Source organism: Drosophila santomea, chromosome 3L (assembly GCF_016746245.2).
Source record: "Drosophila santomea strain STO CAGO 1482 chromosome 3L, Prin_Dsan_1.1, whole genome shotgun sequence".
In the NCBI taxonomy this organism is placed as follows: domain Eukaryota; kingdom Metazoa; phylum Arthropoda; class Insecta; order Diptera; family Drosophilidae; genus Drosophila; species Drosophila santomea.
The window spans coordinates 4685743-4706284 of record NC_053018.2 but is presented as its reverse complement, the minus strand read 5'-3'; the positions used below and the strand labels follow the sequence as shown (position 1 = coordinate 4706284).

At 42.7% G+C, this 20542-nt stretch overlaps 3 protein-coding genes and 1 pseudogene across 5 annotated transcripts; 2 read left to right on the top strand and 2 right to left on the bottom strand.

Annotated features, from left to right (window-relative positions):
• Positions 1 to 35: 35 nt before the first annotated feature.
• Positions 36 to 13313, bottom strand: LOC120448512. Its single transcript, XM_039630547.1, has 4 exons — positions 12882 to 13313; positions 2319 to 2481; positions 2128 to 2249; positions 36 to 2072 (listed from the first exon to the last, which is right to left on the bottom strand). Exons 1-4 carry the CDS (start codon positions 12894 to 12896, stop codon positions 999 to 1001), a joined length of 1374 nt encoding a protein of 457 aa, XP_039486481.1. The 5' UTR covers positions 12897 to 13313; the 3' UTR covers positions 36 to 998.
• On the top strand, positions 7706 to 12871 carry LOC120448514 (protein dpy-30 homolog). Of its 3 annotated transcripts, none has more exons than XM_039630550.1 (2): positions 7706 to 7723; positions 12439 to 12871. In XM_039630550.1, exon 2 carries the CDS (start codon positions 12446 to 12448, stop codon positions 12740 to 12742), a length of 297 nt encoding a protein of 98 aa, XP_039486484.1. In that variant the 5' UTR covers positions 7706 to 7723; positions 12439 to 12445; the 3' UTR covers positions 12743 to 12871. The 3 variants fall into 3 exon arrangements, with proteins under 3 accessions (XP_039486484.1, XP_039486482.1, XP_039486483.1); XM_039630548.1 differs by lacking the exon at positions 7706 to 7723 and adding an exon at positions 12174 to 12330; XM_039630549.1 differs by lacking the exon at positions 7706 to 7723 and adding an exon at positions 12191 to 12330 and having other exon boundaries at positions 12416 to 12871.
• LOC120448513 lies at positions 8671 to 9448 on the top strand (annotated as a pseudogene).
• A 5055-nt stretch (positions 13314 to 18368) lies between the features above and the next one.
• Positions 18369 to 20423, bottom strand: LOC120447772 (microspherule protein 1). Its single transcript, XM_039629324.2, has 3 exons — positions 20071 to 20423; positions 19272 to 20007; positions 18369 to 19212 (listed from the first exon to the last, which is right to left on the bottom strand). The coding sequence occupies exons 1-3, from the start codon at positions 20334 to 20336 to the stop codon at positions 18478 to 18480; spliced, it is 1737 nt and encodes a 578-aa protein (XP_039485258.1). The 5' UTR covers positions 20337 to 20423; the 3' UTR covers positions 18369 to 18477.
• Positions 20424 to 20542: the final 119 nt, after the last annotated feature.

Here is a 20542-nt window from a genome sequence, read left to right as displayed (position 1 = left end):
GCAATTTCTAAATATCCCATAAATAAAATAAAATATTTATAATTTAAATACATATTTTTATTGTCTTTAAACTGCTTAACAATACAATTTTTCGCAATACATGGCTAAAGTTTTTAGGCAACGGGTATTCATTCATTCTTCAGAAATGAACAGCTATTGGCCAAAAAACGGCTATCGTTATTTTTTATTGGTATAAATTACGCTAAGGGGCCAAATGGGGAGTTCCAAGTGATGAACAGAGATGTTAATTAATTTACTTTTTGTTAATATGGCAAGATTAATACGTGAATCGATTGCTCCCCAATCACTTACACAATCTACATTTTGTGCGGCAGTGAGTACCCCAAATGAACTTATTCTAAGCGCTAATTGCACAGTGTTTTGATTTATAAATTATGTTACATTTGTATGTGATTAAGCATTACATTAATTAACACAGATGTCGTTTTCTTTGCGTGTGTGTGTGCGTGCAGTACAGATACAAAAAAAAGAGTGGGGCCTTGAGAGAGGAAAGCTCTAAGCGTGGTTATATGTACAGGTTAATCGTAAGTGGGGGATTCCCCGTGGTTGAGGTTCTATGGTTAGTTTTGGTGCCTCGTTGAGTGAGTCGGGATTCGGGTTACGTGCAGCACCTGCATTAGAGTGGGTCGATTTACACGGCTTGGGTGGACCTACTTGGAAATCTTTTTTTTAGTAACTTTTCCTAAAAATCTATAGGTGTAAGCTCCGAAATATCAATTTGATGAAATACTGAACATCCATTTAAAATTTATCACATGACATGATTTCTTTAGAGCTTATGTTTCTAGCTTTATGGGAAATCTTCTGAAAGAACCCATAACAATAATGTAGCGAAAAGTTATATGCCATATCCTACAACTCAAAATTACCCAGATTTATTCGATTCCTAACCCCTAAACTCGTTGAAGAACCCAAAAATCACTGACAAAATAAATCGACCCACACTAATCTCCATGAATGATCCTATTCCCTAACATCTATTCGTTGACCAGCTGCGCCGGACCCGGCGAATCGAATGGCGCTCCATTGGCGCCCACAAACTGGTTGTTATTCCGATGCACGAATCCTCTGCCGGGAGCTGCGTTGTAGTAAACCACCCGCCGGATTCCGAAGGGATCCACGTAGCCAAAGCTGCCCGCACGTTTTCCGTCCGCCGGATTCGTTTCCTCCTCGTGGTACTGCTTGGGCAGCACATACCGGAATCCATTACGGGTCGATCCCACGCCATCGTATTCGGAGGCGGCCAATCCCTCGAGGTGATTGCTCTGGACTGGCCTAGGACGCAGGCGTCTTCGGTAGGTGTTGGGCAGTGGCGGAAGCAGAGCCGACTCCAGGGAGTTCACATCCACTGGGGATTGCGGAGGCGGATAGTAGCCATATCCCGTGCTGGCGGACGTGGCTGGCGGTGCGAATTGATAGGCAGGCGCAGCGAAGGGCTGCGGCGTGGAGTAGCCATACAAATCCCCGCCAGAAATGGGCGCTGGTGTGCTGGAAACGATGGCTATGGGAGCTGGAGTCGGACGCGGACGCAGACGTCGCCTGTGGGCAGTCAGTGGAGGTAGCATATCCAGCGATGGAGGTCTGGCCGTAGTGGAACTAATAACCGAACCGAATTGTCCATGACCGAAAGCTCGATCCGCTTCAGCGTCGTACACATTGATGGCATTCAGTTCCACGTCCTGGACAGGATCACCATTGGAATGAATGTCCACCAGTGGGCTGAGGGGCGTGGCCGGAAGGGGCGACAGTAGCTGATCTCTCGCACGCGGCAGCTCATCCGGATAGTGATCGAATCCGAGCTGTGATTGTGGCTCAATCTTGGCCGCTTGTTCAGGTGGCAAGTAATTCAGCTTTCCAGCGCCGGAATCCTCGACGTCCTGCAGAGCTGGTGGTGGATACGGAGCAGGAGTGGTGGTGGACGTGGTGCTGGAAATGTAGCCATAGCTGGGACGACGATAGCTGCCCAGACTGTTGGCCGTAGATCCCGAGGAGCCGCCATGCACTAGGACACCCGATTGAGCTGGCGCCGCCTTGGTGGATTTGATGGCGTCCTAGGAAGAAAATACATTTGAGAAGTTATTTAATTAAGGATTTTAATAGAGTTACCTCAACGGCTCTTCCTAGGCCCACATAGATGGTCTTGGACTTCAGTATCCTGTAGCCCTGCTTATCGGCGATGTAGTCCTTCTGACGCAGATAGCCCGCCGCATCGATCCACGCCTCAGTTCCTGTCGAAAGCAAATTCAGTTAAATAAGTTCAATGAACTTTCCCGCCATAGAGAGCGTTGATCAATCACCAATGACTGTGCCGTCCTGCAGCCGCTTCTCCTTGCGAAACTGTCCGCTGTCCGTTTGGAAGCGGAAGTAGCGCTCCGGTCCCTCGTCCGTCTGGATATGGTATTGATTCGCACTGGGCGTCTGGCTGCCAGTTGCAACTGCTGCCAGGGCCACCACAGCCAGCTGAAAGGAAAGTTGCGATGAGTTGTGAGCATAGCTTTTATAGGGGGTAATGCAACGAGGATTGGTCACTAATCACATCCGCCGACAGCTGCCCCAAACCAAAGCAGGCAGTCATCAATCCATTAACGGCTTTCCGGTGGGGCAACTCATGTCCAGTGATAAATATATTATATGGTTTATGTGTACTAAAAAATATTTTATATTATTGGGATTTCCCACCATTAATGTTTGGTAAAAACAAAATGAATATAAGCACCAAACATAAAGATTACATTGTATACAATTAATTAGACGACATTTCTCCCAGTGTGTGTGGCACGTTTCAGAGTCAAGGTGACACTGGACAGAGAGGAATCAATGGCACGAGATGCGGTTGTGCAACATTTCAGCAACCGCTTGCGGAAATGCAGTATGTGAAAGTGTTTTCCACTGCACCAACACCGCCACCAGTAGCAGCTGAATCAATAACAACATCACCATCACCATCAGCATCGGCGAATCGAACCGGTTCACGTGGCGTATGCGTAATGCAGATGACTCGATTTGGTTTTACTTGGGATTGGCATTATCATTATACCCGATATGCCCGCGCTCATGGTTAAGGTTGGAGCTCGAATAATAATACTTCTGGCAATTATTCTAATGTATGAGCCACCCGCACGTTTAATCATTTACGCTTCAATTACTTTAGCATTCCGTCATAAATTTCCATGGGTTGAAAAAGATGGAGGGGGTTTTGGATGTGGGTGGAGCGGCTATGAGCCAAGTTTACTGGCTAATTTCGGCAGCCGCTGACATTTTTATTATAATTTCGTGCTCGTTTGGGGCGATACTATATGTATGTACGTCTTGGCTCGACGCAATTTATGGCGCTTTAATTAATTGTTGTTGGGACACTTTTCAGAATAATCAAAATAATTGAACCGCGAAGAATGAACTTTCCTTAAAGGGGGAACTTTATTCGCCCCACCTTTGTAAGATATGTGCATATTATATTATTGATTTATGACTCTAATAAGTATCGCCTGTCATCTGACTAAACTTGGCCATTAATCATAATTTAAGGAGACAGAAATTACATCAGCACAAAACTGTAAGTCCTCTCAAACAGTTGTTTTGTGTACTCGTACAATACTTTGTTTTTTAATAATATTTAAATTGCATGCAAAACATAAAAAGTTATAAGTGATTCATACTACTGAATATATATTTAAATATTATTCCTATGATTAAATTATTCCTTATTATACATTTGCCGGTAGTCATTATGTTGTTTCCAACGCAGCTAATTGAATTTCCACCTAAAACCAATGACATAATATATCAACATAAATCTGTCACTTTCCCAACCACTCCCCCGAAAAAAACTATAGCAAATTGCCGTCTAGTTGTGAGAAATTCGCGTGTCTGAGTCGCAGTGCCCATAACTAAAAGTATATACAAGCTCCGTGCGAGCAGATGGAGATTTATTTGATCGGCCAACGCAACGAACGAAATAGCGAGCAAATTATTGCGACTGTTTCCGCTGTGTTTGGCCACAACGAGAGTAAAAGTGGCCACCAGCGGGGCTACATCTCTCTGAATGAAATTTTCTGGCCCGATTTGGGAGCCTGGTCTGCCAGGTTTTGAAGCCAACCGGTTGGTGGCGGGACTCCACTCTGCAACATATGTTGCACATTTGGAGTTGTTGCCGCAGAGGCTTTGGTTACGTGAGAATCGCTCGAGATGCGGCGAACTCCTTTTGGGCGCGATCAAAAGTGGAAAATCACGTTTTCCTTGGCGCGCAATTTTGTTTACTTTATTGTCAGTCGTTTGTTGTTGTTGTGGTTGTTGCTGCTGCCTGTCGAAACGGTAACAAAACATTAAAAAAAAAAGAGTTTCTGTCCGTTGCGCAACCATCCCGCCCCCGCAGCCTCTTCACCCACTTTGGGAGCCCCTTTTGTAACTTACGCAATCCAAAATTGCTCAGCTGACCCCAAAAACCCGAGCTGAACAAAGAATTCTGCAAAAATGCTAGAAACAAAGCAATCATAATTCCCCATTGTTGGTGACCTTCGCCTGATCACAGTTCACTTTTTAATTAAAACCCACTTCAATTACGATCACAGTTCGCTCCAAATCCACTAGAGATGATAAATGAAGCAAAGAAAATTCCAATTTTATGTTAATGCTTTATTTTTGCCTGCATTCTGGGCACAAACAAAGAGCTAATGAAGCCCAAAGCCTTTCAAATCGATCCCCATAGCCGACATACATACGTGGATCGTATTTGTATTTGCTCAGTTGGATTGGTTCCGATTTGGTGGTTTTAATTTTGTGTTTCGGGGAGTGTTTTTGCATACTCGCATGGGAGTGCATGTGGTGATGGATTTCTACTCGGCTAATTCCCCGTTTTCAATTTGATTATGCTGCTTCCGCCTGGGGAATGGATGCCGTGAATCATGTGGCATGAAAACCCACAGAAATCGGTTGTGGAAAATTTAGTTCATGTTGTAGTTCGGCTATATGGGTGTCCAGCATGGCCAAGTTAAATAAATTATTTTCCAGACAAGTAGCAAGAAACAGAAGGCAAGAAAACCTACTGAAAATATTTGCATGTAAGCAAGAAAAATTATGCTGATTCAGTGTTAGCGCCGTTTCGGATTTCGAAGAAAACAAATGATATTATTTTTCGTAATAATCAATGAAATCGAAAACACATATCCAAAATTGGAAAATCCAGTTCCAGCTAATATCAAAAGACTCAAGACACGAACTTACAGAGCTTTAGAACAAAAACGATGAATCATTGAAACGGTGTCCCCCGAATAGATATAATACTATATTTTCATTTGATTCAGCAAACTTATTTTAATAAACTTCAATGAAAAATATATTTAAAGCTTCTATAATAGTTTAAGCTGAAACGAAAGACTTAGGACACAAACTTAAGGAATATCAAAAGTACTTATAAGTATGACATTGTTAAGTCATTTCATTTTGTGTTTAAGCTATTTAATTAAGATATAATAACTGAAAATACTTGCCACTGAGTGGGGACTTTTATATTATTGTCAAAATTGTATGAAATACGTGTCAATAATCTTGTTAAGCCCCTCAGCTGCTAAGCGAAGCAAATAATAATTTCTAATTGCTCAAATTCCACAAACACAGCAGCCGCGCAAAACATGAAACCCTATATTCAGCTAATGAAACATTTCATTAAGCACAATCAATTCCAAGAATGCGAGCCGCCAACGGCAAACGGCGACTATTGAATTACACTCAGAGCAGCCGAAACATATTTCAGTGCCTCACGGATGGAAAACACCCACTCGGATATTTTGCAAGGGGCAAAACGGCAAATTGGAGGGGAATTGGAATTCTGACTGACAGCTCGCTGTCAGATTTCGAGCAAAGTCCGCAGATTTTTGACTGTGGGAAGCAGCTGACAAACAACAACAATCTGCCGTACAAAATTGTATTAAATTTCGTTAGTTGTTTGACTTTTCGTAACTTGCAAAAAATAATACAAAAAAAAAACAAAGCAAGAAAAAACTAAAAGAGTAAAAGCCAACAAAAAAGTGCTTGCCTTTTTCGGTCAACGATTTTTTGGCTGCGGCATTTCCTGTTTGTCTTGGAGGCCCCGCCAAAAAAAAAAGCAGTACATACAATAAATAGGAACATTGTAAGCAGTTATACAATGCACTTAATGGTGTCTACGATCAGCAGCCATGCCTTTGAGCCAGGCTCCAACTATGGCCAAGTCAAGAGTGTGGGCTCCCAGAACCCGCCCCTGAATTGAATAACCAACGTATGCGACCACGCAGCAAGCTGCCTGTCTTGTTTGTCCCAGTCGGAGTCACTTCATCCGATCGACTGGGGTCCAAACCACATCCGATAGTTGATTTACAGCCCCTAAGTAACCCAGTTTTCCGCCGGACAGCTGCTGCCTGATGCTATTCTCTATTTATAGAATTTACCAGTCAACTGCACGCAAAGAATGTGCAAATTGAATCGGATCTCACTTTTACTGAATCATATAAGAATATTTACTTGCTAGAATATTTATACACTGCGGGTGGAACAGTAGTAATACTTAATGATTTATTTCTACAATTATATTTCTACAATTATATATCTTGCAATTATTCAAAAATTATAAAAATAACATATTACTATTTCTTTATAAACTACGAAGTATTCCTAACTCGATTCGCTTAAATTCTTTGCACAACCCGCATCCATCTAAACCAGCTCTAACCACATTTTGCACTGCAATTTATTGCATCATTGTAAAGCTGCTGCTCTCCATATTTGTGGCACTCGCGGTGTGATAACTCGATTATTCGAGTGAGTGTTGCGTAGATGGGTGTTGTAATTTGAAAAGTGGATGCGACGTGTGAAATCCCCAATAGTCACGCATAGAACGAAGCGAGGCGAAACGGAACGGAACACAAAACACCAGAATGGAATTGATAATTAAGCGATAATCATGCAATTGACATGCATCGGGCGACTGTCACAAACAAATGTTCATCACCGAGAGCCATAAACAATTATTGAAGCACAAATGGTCATATCCATATGGTTTATGTGTGCCTCCCCAAAGCGGCAAGGTCATCCAGAAGCGACAAACGTGGGCGGACAACTCAGGGGCAGAGCTATGAACTCGACAGAAATAAAAACAAACAGCTGGCAAACGAAGCGGCGCCAAAAGTTTTCCACCAGGCGACACTTCCGACACATTTCACTTTTGTTCGGTTGACACAATTATTAAAATTGCATAATGAGTTACACAGTTGCATAAGGAGAATGAAAAGCGCACTAAACAAGTTGATTTTATTATACAAAGTTTTATGTTTTTTTTCAGCTCTGCATAGCACCCACAATTCATTGTAGAGCTGACCATAATTGGAAATCATAACTAGTGGTATTAAATGTAATTTATGTATTTCAAGTTTATGCATTTTTTTATGGATCTGAGGTGGAGTGCAGATAATCAATTACACAAGCAGTTCATTACTTAAAGCTTTAATATATTTCCCATTTGACAATTCTGTTGTTTTATATATTTAAATGTTATCTGAGAAGGCTGTTTGCTTTTAAGAAGCTACGTTAGATAAGTTGCCCAATAAATCAGTTGCATAAGAAGAACCTGTGCCAGACAGCGTCTGTTCTGGGCGCCTTCCGTTCTTCCGACGCGGCTGCGCCCAATTTGCCGAGGCGTGAAAGAGTGGAACCAAGCGAAGTGGAGTTTTCGGTGAGTTGATCGGCGTTGGGTAATGCCCCATGATGAAGGTCGACATCTGGTGGCGGGGAGTTGATGGAGAGGAAAAGTGTGGCCCGCTAACCAAGTGGAAAATCCACCTGATGTGGCACCAAACGGCGCCGCCAACTGGTTGATTCATCCAGCCATCTCGGCCAGTTCGTGTCTTAAGTCTTTTGTTTTTTCGCTTTGGCTTTTTTTGCGCGTCGCTTCGCGCTTCGTCGCCAAAAATGTTTCCGCAATTTGGCACTGCACTTGGCACTTGGCAGTTGGCAGTTGGCGGTTGGCAGCTGTGGGAGCTCTGCTCCTCGTCTGCTCCAATTGGGCGGCGATGGGCAACCCAATCGCAGCCCCAGAAACGGTGGCCAAAAATGCGAAGCAAATCGTATCGAAATACAAAATACCCCAGCCGGCTGACATTCGGCCCCAAAAGAGAGTGAAAGCTGCACGAGCACATTGCTATCGCATTAATTTTCAGCTCAGCTGCGACTTCGATTCGACTTCTTCGACTTACTTCGACATGGGCCAATGCAGGCAGTTGTTCATTGCTCGCTCGTGTTTTAATTTCGTGTTGTATAAAGTGTTGTTTCACCCCACCCAGCCCCCCCCCTTCTTTCCAACCAATTTTCATTGTCAGCGTGCGGGCATGCAACCACCACCTAGCCGGGCTTCTTTTTTCGAAGCCCCCCTTCAAATGCTAAGGCGTATTTCATAATTGCGCCTGAGCTGGGCCTCCGAAAAGCCAAGAGTCCAGAGACCGATGCACATATCAAGCGAAATTAATCATAGTAATTGCCGGCGCTGGATTCGACTCTGTTTTGCGCGCTGCGTGTAAATGAACTCAGCCGGCGGAAAGCGTTTAGCTGTGTGGGAAAAGCCGCATTTTTTGGCAGCCAGCTGTCCCTGTTCGGGCGCCATCTGTGTCAGCGGCATATGCAAAAATGCCAGCTATGTGTGATAATTGTTTTGTGTTTTACTTTCGAACGAACCGCTGCACTTGAAGGAAATATATACTATTTCCTTTATTTTCTATTACTTAAAATTTAAACTTTTTATGTCATTTAGCATAACATTTAAAATTGTTAAAATGCATACATATGTGTAAATAGAGATTTGCCCATTTTGGTGATCATTTTTCACCGTGTGAAATTTCCATTGCCACTGGGTTGGGAAAATGTGAAAAAGGGCCAGGCCAGGCAAGCCGACTGACTTTGGCATACTTTCGATGCCAAGCGGATTGATTAGCATCTATAGCCCCTCTGCAGCTCCCTCATCTGGCATTCAACTGGTGTCCCATGCGTGGGACTCACTCATATTATACGCTGGGTATCTGTGCATATATTTCTTATTTCTTATTCTCCCCGATCAACTGGCGACATTGTTCCTCGCTCGCTGTCAGTTCTTGTGTGGGCAAAAGTGCCTCTGATTGTCGCTGCTTTTCAGCGTGGTTGCCTCGTTTGCACTCTAACAACTGCGAACTGTCAGTGGCCAGATAGCTTTATGTGCATTAAAAAATTCGGGGCGTTGCAGACAGAAGTGTGACAAGGAAATGGAATTGTTTACCGAAGGATTTCAAGCCAACACCCTGAGGAAATTTAAATAATCATAATACGATGTCAACAGAAATTCCATACCTAAAATTTAAAACAAGCTGCCAATAGTTATTACAATAGTGCTTACATTGTTTAAATAGTTGCAACTAAGAAAGCTATTTTACAAATGTTTCGGGTACCCCGAAATAATCACTATAATTATATGTAGTATAACCAGAAAGAGCTCATTAATATTGAAGCATTTATTACCCGTACTCCCCTGGGTGACCTAATGGATTAATTGCCGCGGAGTCTCACCCAGAACATCTTCCCACATCACTCACTGCTCACTTCTGAGGTGACCCGCCACTTATGGCTGTGACCGCATTTGGATCCGCTTCCCATTCGACTGCAAAACAGCAGCTGTTGCTAATTTGTTAAGACGGGCATTAAAAAAACAGTGCAAAATTCACCGGCGTGTGAACCAACATAGAATTCCGGCGAGTGGCCAAGTAAATTAGCCACCTCCCCTGGACGAGAAGAAGGAATTGGGTCAGTGTCTGGAGTAAAAAGATATCTTGATGTGTCGGCGGAATGTGGCCAGAAAAAAGTTGCAGCATCATCGATCGACTCTGGCCAAAACAGTTTATGGCCAAATAATTTATGCGTGAAATGCAGAAAACAACAAAATGCGAATTGGCCGCCGGCAGGGGCGGTTCCATTTGAAATGATATTTAATAATGGGTAATTGTGAAATGAAAAACATGAGAAACAGAAATCGGACGCCCATATATCAATCCATCTAGGAGAGTCTTGCATAATTATCATAGAGCAACTAATCTGTTTTTATGTTTTCAGTTTATACCTTTAAGGTATCCGAAGCGAAGAAAAGTGCGAAACAAAATGGCAAAGACAATTTGAATTTATTATTGTCACTTCGCCATCTCCCCCTTTTTTTATTTTATTTTTTTTTTTGGGCCAGGCTATCTCCCTCAAGGTCGCATAGATAATAAAAGTAAAATGTGGCAAGTGATTCCACTGCGCTAATTAATTCAGTTGCTCTAATTCAGCCCTGCTCTGCTTTTGTTTTCTTTCAATGCCCTAGAATGGAGTGTGATATATTTATGAGCCAATTTGTAACAAAAGGGAAAGAGAAAACCAGACCCATCAAATGCGCAGTTTTATTACTTAATTATACATTTCTACGTTATTATTATATTTGTGTGATCTATTTCTACGTATGTTAAAGTATTTTAAATTTTGAGCTTGTTCACTTGGGAAATTTCAAGGAACCGTAGAATGATTATAATAGACTGCATTAATTAATAATACATTTAAATTAAATCAAAATCGCAAGACCATTTAAAGGAAACCATAATTACCATTTAAGGGTGAACTAAACTAATGTTTATTTATTTTATCATAAATTAGGGTATTTACATGTTCGATTCCCAAAAATACTCTGTTTTTGTTTTTTTGGATATGTCTGTTTTGGCTTTTAATGTCGCTCAAACTGATTTGCATATGCTGAGCTCGATCTCTTTCCCTTTCTTATCGCTATCTTTTTCTTCCCTAGAGATTTGCGCAATTGTGGCTGCAGTTGGGTATTTCTCCTCCACTGTTGTGTTGTGATTTGTTGGCCCTTTTTAGCAGTTGCCTTTACAACGAACCAGATGTGAGGCCCACGTGCTGCTGCCCACTTCAAAGAAGATACAAAGATACAAGATACATTGACTGACTTGGAGTGCGGAGTATCTGAATAGCACATAATCGTCTGCGTCTGCGTCATCATCATCCTTATGATCATCATAAGATGCCAGTGACCTTTGGCGGGCTCTTCATTTCTCTAGCTTCTCTTCGCCGATCGATATCTGGGCAAGCCTCCATGTAATGCACGATTTTTGTGGCAAGCGAATGATTGAGGCCTTTGAAAACAGTTAAGGAACATATACATATATAGTTACCCCCTCTGTGTTTGTTTTCTGACCCCGCTTCTATTCGTATTCAAATTTCTGGCGAAAATTATCTGAAATATGGGTCAAAAACTACAGGTTTGTGGTTTCTCGCAGCGAAATATGTGTTAATCACTTCCCATGAATTATTCAATAAATTTCGCATCAAAAAAACAGCGACAAATCTATAGAGGAAGGTGCGAGTGAGATGGCGTGCAGATTTATGTGATTTACAGGTGGCAATTAAGTATAAAAGTGTTGCCAAACATAAGCAAACAATTTAGCAGGCGATTCTACACCGATTTTACGACTCTCAGAACACGTTTACATCGCCGACCACTGACGACTGGATTATGGCACCCCACCGATCAAGGGTTAACCCACAGCCAGCTGGCTCATTTTGAAATCAAACTCAGCTACAAGTTTGCAGAATGGGGGGACGTTAATTTATGGCCATTGCACTTGGTCCCCTTTAGCTTAATTAGTGGGGGCTACTAGGTAGCCACTTAGGAGATAATTGCTGTGGCTAATTCCCCCGACTTTGTCTTTGGCTAACCCGTAAAACAAACCGAACGCTGCTCCTAAATCTTGGCCGCTTCACATAAATTTTGGGTCGAGGTCAGGCGGTTATCTATGGGAAGTATGGGCTGATTTACGACCCAACTGGGGGTGATTGAATTTCGAGCCGAAAGCCGGCGACAAAGTGATGGGAAAACTCTGGGTGACATCATCGAAGGCACTCAATAGAAAACCAAACTGCATTCTCTGAATATCTAATGACCCAATTCTTAGCTGCACACTTCACATATAAATATAGTCACTATTTCTGATCTCCACACTTAGCACTTAAATTTAGTTACTATTTCTAATCTCCACACTTAACATATAAATATAGTTTATAGTTACTATTATAGTTACTATTTGAAATGAGACCATTTATAGCTGTCACTTAGCAAGCCAAGCCTTTTGTTTCAGTAGCTTGTGGAAATAAATCCTATGGGCTCACCATTTTCGTCATTTTCGAAGCGACATTCACAGCAGTTAGAGCTCAGTTCGAATCAAAAATTAAAAAAAAAAAAAAAGCAAACTAAATATTTGTATAATTTTTAAATAAACGGTGAGAAAAGTGCAGAATAACTACCTCATATATACAATTCTTTAAAAATATCAAAGGCTATATTTCTATACGAATGTACAAAAAGGAACCTATTGATTTATCCCTTAGCCCAAGAATGCCAGTTTCCCCAGGAGAGGCGGAATTCAATGGCGGCGGAGATGTGGCCAAGAACGACTCCCACTCGCAGCAATCGATGGAGGGACCCAATGCCTTCGCCGCCTGCCAGAAGCCGCGTCCGGATGTCAGTTCCATGCCGGTGCGCCAGTATCTCGACCAGACAGTGGCGCCCATTTTGCTGCACGGACTGCAGGCTTTGGCCCGGGATCGACCCAGTGATCCGATCAGTTTCCTGGCTACCTATCTCTTGAAGAACAAGAACCGCTGTGACGAGATCAAGATGGAAGAAAACTAGTTGCCCTTGTCTTGTTCCCTTATTGTTTGACGCCTTATCATGACGCACTGCAGGCCGATTTTTAGTTTTGCACACCAAAAATTACTCTTGTACACAACTTATCGCTGATTAAAACTGATTAAAACTGAAGGCCACTTACCAGCCACGATTTCATGGTGATCCTTCGGTGCTTACGTATTAATATGCCGATTTAATTTGCAATTTATTTGCCGTTGGCTTTTCACGGCTTCGTACACACGCACAAGATTTTCCAAATTATCTATTTTCTCAGCAGTTGCCAATTTCGGCAATCCTCATTATTGGCAATTAGCCGGGAGGCTTTCAATTAGTTCCAGCTCCAGCTACAGCTGCTGTGCTTTTTTTTTGTTTATTATCCAAATATTTATTTTTGCTTAACACTTCCGATTACAGCCCACGCTCGTTGCAATCTGCGATCACTGCTATACTGCTATACTGCTATACTGCTATTTCGACGGTTTTGAATTTCAGTTTGGGCCAGGTTTTCGATTTCAAACTCGCGCTCGTGTGTCTGGTCGACTGGCTGGCTCGTTTGCCACTAAATTCGCAGCGAGCTTAGTTGACGGTTTAAAAACTTCAAATTCGAAACCGCTTCGGTTCAAAAGCGAGCGCCAAAGCTTCGGCTCTGGGTTCGTCGTATTTTTTTTTTTGATTCAGTCAGTTCTGCTTGGGCCAATTTAATCTACTTTGGGGGCTGGGGGCTCTACTCTCGAGTAAGCCGATTTCTCGGTTTGAGGCCCACCCGCAATTGTCACGCGCCAAAATCGAAAAATCGAAATGAAAAACTATACTCGCATATGCGGCACATATTGCATAGAATAATTACATATAATTGCCAGCGAGCTGGGTCTAAAGATCACACCACATCGCTGGTTCAGTGCATCTCTGGGCCAAATGTGTGATCAATACTTCACTCATTTTCGAAAGGGTTTGCGAACGGCCTTGGCATGTTGGATCTTGAAGTGCGAAGCAGGTTCAGGTCGATGCAGAGTTGGATAACTTGGCGTCTCGACACTTTCCGATCAGTTTAAAAATGATTAAAATAGCTCAAGCCATATCCAAGCCATTTTTATCGAGACAAATAAACACGTCTAAAAGTAATAACAAAATCTCCGGGCAATTCGCGATTTGAGTCAGCGAATTTTAGCTGGCAACGCAAATATTTGATAGTCAAGGGAGAAAGGCCAAGTGCATAGCTTTTGATACCCTTCGCTCCGAGGGATAGGCATTATTCACTTAAAAGCGGAAGAGAAGGGGGCCTAGATTACGTTCCCTATATATAGATGATTCATTTCGGGGCTACCCAGCTAATTAGCACGCCTTAGATCACCTACTTAGTGGCAGTTACTTTGAGACTTCAGTGTGAAAAATGCAATATATTTTTAATGGAAAATTCGTTCTGTTCTGTTATGTTTTTCGAAAACCGAAGAAGTAGGGACTTCTTCGACAGTTAGCTTTGTTAGCTATGTTTATTAGCAGCACAAAACAGTCTTTATTTTAGGTGTACGTCCATTTTTGGCCAAATTGTAGCAAAAACACCGATTGAAAATATCGGATTTTTTTACAACATTTTGTTTTTCGATTTTTTGATAAAAAATAACCCTTATCGAAAATTCAAAAATTTGTCTAATTTTTTTTTTTTGAAAACCGAAAAAGTAGGGATAAACATTGTTAGCTGTGTTTATTATCAGCACAAAACAGTCTTTATTTTAGGTGTACGTCCATTTTTGGCCAAATTGTAGCAAAAACACCGATTGAAAATATGGGATTTTTTTACAACATTTTGTTTTTCGATTTTTTGATAAAAAATAATCCGTTTTTTTTCGATAGCACTAAATATAGTTGTCCAAATGTGGAGTGCCATAGCTCGTTGAATTCGTAACAAAATTCCCTATCGATCCATGTACATACTTTGAAATGCTAAGTTTTTGCCATTTTTCGCAAATTTTGATGATGGTACCCCTTATCGAAAATTCAAAAATTTGTCTAATTTTTTTTTTTTGAAAACCGAAAAAGTAGGGATAAACATTGTTAGCTGTGTTTATTATCAGCACAAAACAGTCTTTATTTTAGGTGTACGTCCATTTTTGGCCAAATTGTGGCAAAAACACCGATTGAAAATATCGGATTTTTTTACAACATTTTGTTTTTCGATTTTTTGATAAAAAATAATCCGTTTTTTTTCGATAGCACTGAAAATAGTTGTCCAAATGTGAAATGCCATAGCTCGTTGAATTCGTAACAAAATTCCCTATCGATCCATGTACATACTTTGAAATGCTAAGTTTTTGCCATTTTTCGCAAATTTTGATGATGGTACCCCTTATCGAAAATGCAAAAATTTGTCAAATTTTTTTTTTCGAAAATCGAAAAAGTAGGGATAGACATAGTTAGTTATGTTTATTAGCAGCACAAAACAGTCTTTATGTTAGCTGTGCGGACATTTTTGGCGAAGTTATAACGAAAACGCCAATTGAAAATATCATACTAATAATATATAAAGAATTCTTTTAGAATGATTCAAAGTATCTAAGCCCATCAATAATCTTTAAATTGACATTCGCATTGTTTTGGATTACCTGTAACACTATTCCCTGCCCTAAAAAATAAAGCTCTCGAATAGGGTATGCTGCCATATTCATAATCCATTAGAAGCCAGGAAAACAAAATGAAACAAACAAACCTAGAAACAAAACAACAACCCGCCAACCCACACGGATAATAAAAGTCCGGCATATGATTTCTGCTGGCGTATCTATGGCCATCTGTATCTGTATCTGTATCTTGTGCTCGCCTTGTGGCTCGAATTAATTAAAAAATCAAAGTCGTTGTAATTATTTGGTCTCGACTGCAAAAAGTGTCTGGCACTCGATGGTATCTGGTGTGGCTCTCAAGATCTTAAGCCCCGAAAGTGGAGTTGCAAATTGAACTTAGCTTTTTTTGGCGCCACAGCTGCCATTGTTGTTGGTAAATATCAAGTGCGTGGGCGTCGTGGAGTCGCTTGCGTCTAATGGAGCGCTGAAATCCAAGGCCTCCCAGTCAAGCCGAGTGACTGACTTGGGCTCGATAAACCGATCGTAGCGAATAGGCCTGCTATATAGCCATATATCCGATGCAGTTGACGTCACGCGGCATGAAATCATTTTCGAAAAGTAGGAGATAGGGATAAATCAGCGAGCATTCCATGAATAATCATAGACAAGCGGACGATCACTAGAGATACAATATATTCGCCAGCTAGTTCAATAAACAAAACCACACGGCGGCGATTCAATTACCAATGCAGCTCACAGCGTCTGGACTTTGACTTTGACGACCCACGGTGCGTATGAGCGACGCGGAACAAAACTGTTTTGAGTTCGGTTCGGTTTGGTTCGGTTTGGTTTGGGGGTTTTCGGATTATTTATGCGTTACATGCCGAAACACAAAGCCAAATCCGAGTATTTCGCATGACGCATTCGGTTGACATGCGTGTCACTCCAAACAGAAGCTGCCACACCCCCTCCCCAATTTGTAAGTACAGGAAGAAATATATTTAATTGGCGGTTGTCTATATAAATTATATATAAATATAGTACCTACGAGTAAAGAAATTTTTAGTAACTAGTTTTTTTCTCAGTGCATCGGAAACTATTCGAGAAATTGACAATTGAAATGAAGTTGATTGAAATGCGATTAACAAAATGAATATCAAACTGCAGCGACAATAACAACAAATGACCAGCACTATAAATGTTTTGTTTTGTCGGATTGAATGGAAATGAATTGAATAATCACACATATGTATGGCAGGTGGTGTAAAAAAGAGGGGGAAATGATATTGGCATAGTTCAATTCGGCAAACTGTTCATTAGGCTATTTTTATGGCCCCACATCGATTGTTTTTTGGCCATTTTCCTGCAAAGTCACGAAATCTTGGGGCGCTGCGACAATTTTGTTCGTTTACTTTATGTAATGCAATGAGATAATCAAGGCATAATGTTGGTCGAACTGGGCCAAGCTGGGCTCAGGTGTTTCTAGCACCAAATAGATCATATGGTTAAGCTATGATCTCAGCAATCGAGCTGTGAAAGTTCTAGCTTTTGGATTAAGACACCCACGCCAGGCCAGCATAAAATGGAGTGGACGACGGTGCTCCACTTCGGACACTTTGGAGTCCGATCTCCAAAAATAACAGCATGACCTACGCTAATAGGGAACTTGGAAGAGAAAGATTTCAAACTAATTTTAGCAGTTGCGACATCGCCAAAATATCGGAATATCGAGCCAGCAGCAACAACAAAAGTTCGCTGAACTGCACAAAAGATATGGCAGAAGTATAATAAGACAAAGCCGGGCTTCATTAGCCCTGGCATCATCATCACCATCATCACCACCATCTGACCATCTCACCAACATCGCCGAAGAAAGCAGCAGTCGCAGATTGGTCAGCGGACAAAAAAATGCACACAAATCAACGTTAGAATTTCGGAATTCCAGCGGGAACAAAGCGAAGAAAGATGGAGAGTTTGGGGCAAAACTCCCGGTACCACCGAGTCAAGACGGTGTAAATTGACTTTTTATAGACAGTGACAACAATTAATTATATTTTAATATGCTGCGCAGCCTGGCTTATTAGTTTATAGTATCAACAAAGTATCAACAATACAAATTAAACAGTCCCTCCATCTCCATCGCCATCGCCATCCCATCCCGAACCCCTACCCATACCCGTATCCAAAACCGAACCCAAACTCGACCTCGAAGAAAGGCCGCCACAGAAAGTCATCGAACTTTCTCCGTGTTCTTTCGCCGACTAATTTCTATATTAGGTGTCATGGTCTTCGGCTGTCGGTGGTTCTATTAATTACCCCAACAGCTGGGATCATTTATAACTTCGTCGGAGTAGTCAATCTCCGCAGATCTGCGATCTGTTACAATTTGTAAGTGGAAAACCCGGGGAGTCAGTGGAGCTCCCAAGACGCGAGGTCGAACAAATTTGTCTAAACACAATCGCAGAGATTAGCAGCCAAATTGCCGTGTCAAGTGAATCTCTCAAAGTTGGGAACCCAGTGGCTCCTCCAGACGAAAGAAAAGATCCGAGCCGAGTATTATACAATCGCGTGAGTCTTCTCAGAGCTGCTGCGAATATATTTGTTGCCCAATTCACCTTTGTAAACGGTGACATGCGAACAGAATGGTTATGGCTAGAATGGTTAGATGGATGGAGCTGCGGATGGTGTGAGTGGTGCCCCTAAGCAGCGTCTGAGCTGTAATTAATAGCAGCTTACGAGTTAGTCGCAAATTAGCCACATGACAGAGTCGTAGGAGTCTGGAGACAGAACCGAGACGGTTTCTCGTGGGCGGAACTGACCCCATCCGGGAGAACTCTTAAGCTCTTAGCCACTTCCCTTCGATTTTTCCATCGACGGTTGAAAAAGTCGCTAACAGCTTCCGTTCGATTGGAGGCGTTGCGATTGACGAGTTTTACAGCGTTGGCGTTTGCTTAGCACTCTAGATTACTCGAAACTTAATGCGAGTCGTAAATGGTACAATTTCTATTAGCTAACTTATATAAACGAATTTTGAAACCTGAATTAAATATAAAATATTTAAACTAAAATACTACTTTTAGTTTATACATATGTCCATATGCTTTTAATTCCAGAATTCTGTTTTCATGTTTACTAAGTACTATAATAGATTACACACTCGCATCCAGCCCGCTCTGAGCGCAACTAGTTGAGCGGATTCGATGTCTTGGCGCTCTCCTGGCGAATGGCGTTGATCAGCTCGTAGTTGACCAAGAAGGTGAAGCGCAGCCCGGAGATTTCCACTGTGCAGTTGTGACCGAGTCGGGCTTTGTTGGCGGACAGCAAAGGAGTGCCGTCGATGAAGATGGCTCTTTTTCCCTCGTTGGCGATGAAGAAGTCGCCATTGCTGCGCAGCTTAATAGTTCCCTGGCGGCGCGAGATCTTTGCAGCCGGTCCTTCAAGTCCCAGATCCACGTCCACCACACAGTCCTTGGCATCGCGACCAAATGTAATCTCCTTGGAACGCATTAAGTACCGCACATGGCGACCGCACAAGCAGGCCAGTGTCTGGTTATCGAACTCGGAGGCAGCGGTCGGGCTAAGCACGGAATCCACTAGAACGCCCCAGCGGGAGAGCTCGTTCTCCAGCAATCGAATATCACGTTTGTTGCGTCGATCTGCCAGAGCTCGCTCCATCTCCAGAGCTTCATCACGTGGCTCGTTAAGGTCGTGCTCGAAGATTTGATCTTCTGCATCCGAGAAGCTGAGTGGTTGCTGATCTGTGCCATATATGGGCTTCACCGACTGATCCGGCAACAGGCTGTACTGCTTAAGAAGAAGCCAATGATTTTGCAAGGATTTGGCTGTGCGAGCGCAGTAGAAAACAGAGGCATTCTTGTCCAGGAGCTCCTGGAACTGCTCAAGCTTAGGTTGTTCCGACTGTGGATTGTATTACTGATTAGAAAAAGCTTCAACCAGGATGAAAATGGTTTACTTACGCTCTTAATGGTTCCCAAAAGGTCCTCCTCCTGCACGCTGTACAAAGCCTTGCGCTGAACGGACTCCACTAACTCGGGGTGCAGGTTCCTCATGGCAGACACTGCGATCCTGGACACCGCGGGCTCATACAGCAGAGCATACCAGCGCTGTTGCAGTTCCTGCAGAGTAAACTTGCACGAAAACTTGACGCCGCGATGGATTATGCGCAGATCGTTGGTCTGCTGGATGCCAATTATGAGGGCCAAGTCGTCAATAGGCTTCCAGCGGCCCAGGTCCTTGGTGGCCATATGTCCCATGGGACGACCATTTCTACGCTGCGCCTTTTTGCTCGCAGGACGCACAGGACGCGAACGCCGCTCGCTGGTCGTCGGGCGCTCCATCGCCGGCGGTTTGGGATGCGCTACAGCAGTAACAATTGGGGTAACTGGAAGAGGAGTGGCCAAGGGTGCTGGCGTTGTGGGCGTGGCCAGGGGCAGCGATGCAACGGTGTTGGGTGTCCCCGGCAGCAGGGAATCCACTGAGCCCGGCGTTTTTGGCGTCTCTGGCGTGGAAGGTGGTATGTTAATGGGTGCTAACGTGGTGTGCGGCACGCCCACTAGAGCAGGATAATTCTGGGATGTGGTGCGTGGTCTGCTGCTGCGATTGGCGTCTGTTCCGCTGCGATTTGTGGGCACTGCAATGTTGTACTCCACTATTTCGTCATCAAAACGCTTCCTTTTAATCGTTCGTGATGAACTGTTCGAATGAAAAAGGACTTGTCACCTAATCTGTCAAACTTGACATATGTCATCGTCTCACCTTCTTCGCTTTTGATCGTTTTGCAATTCTATCGGCAGATTTGGAATCGGATTTCGTATCGGTGTTGAAATTCCAACTGAACTGCTAGCTGTACTTCCTATTGTGGTTGTTGTTGTTGTGGCTGCTGGTGTTGGTATGGTTGTTGTTGCTGGCGACACGCCTACTTGGATTAGTGTGCTCGCAGCCGCTGTGGTCACTGTGGCGGCATTTTGAGTGGTAACTGGCGCTGCACTGGTGGTGCTGACTGTGATCCTTGATGCCTCCATCGCTCTAGCAGGCTGTTTATGGGCTAAAAAGTAATTATTTTCGCGACGCACAACTCAACAGTGTGACCGCAGTAGCAAGAAAAAGTATATCGGGTGCAGGGTTGCCACATCTTCGAAATAATGTGACACTGCAAGAAAAACATTTGTTTATAGCGGTTATAACAAAACTAAAATTAATTAACTGAACTTAACTATACTTTTTCTTA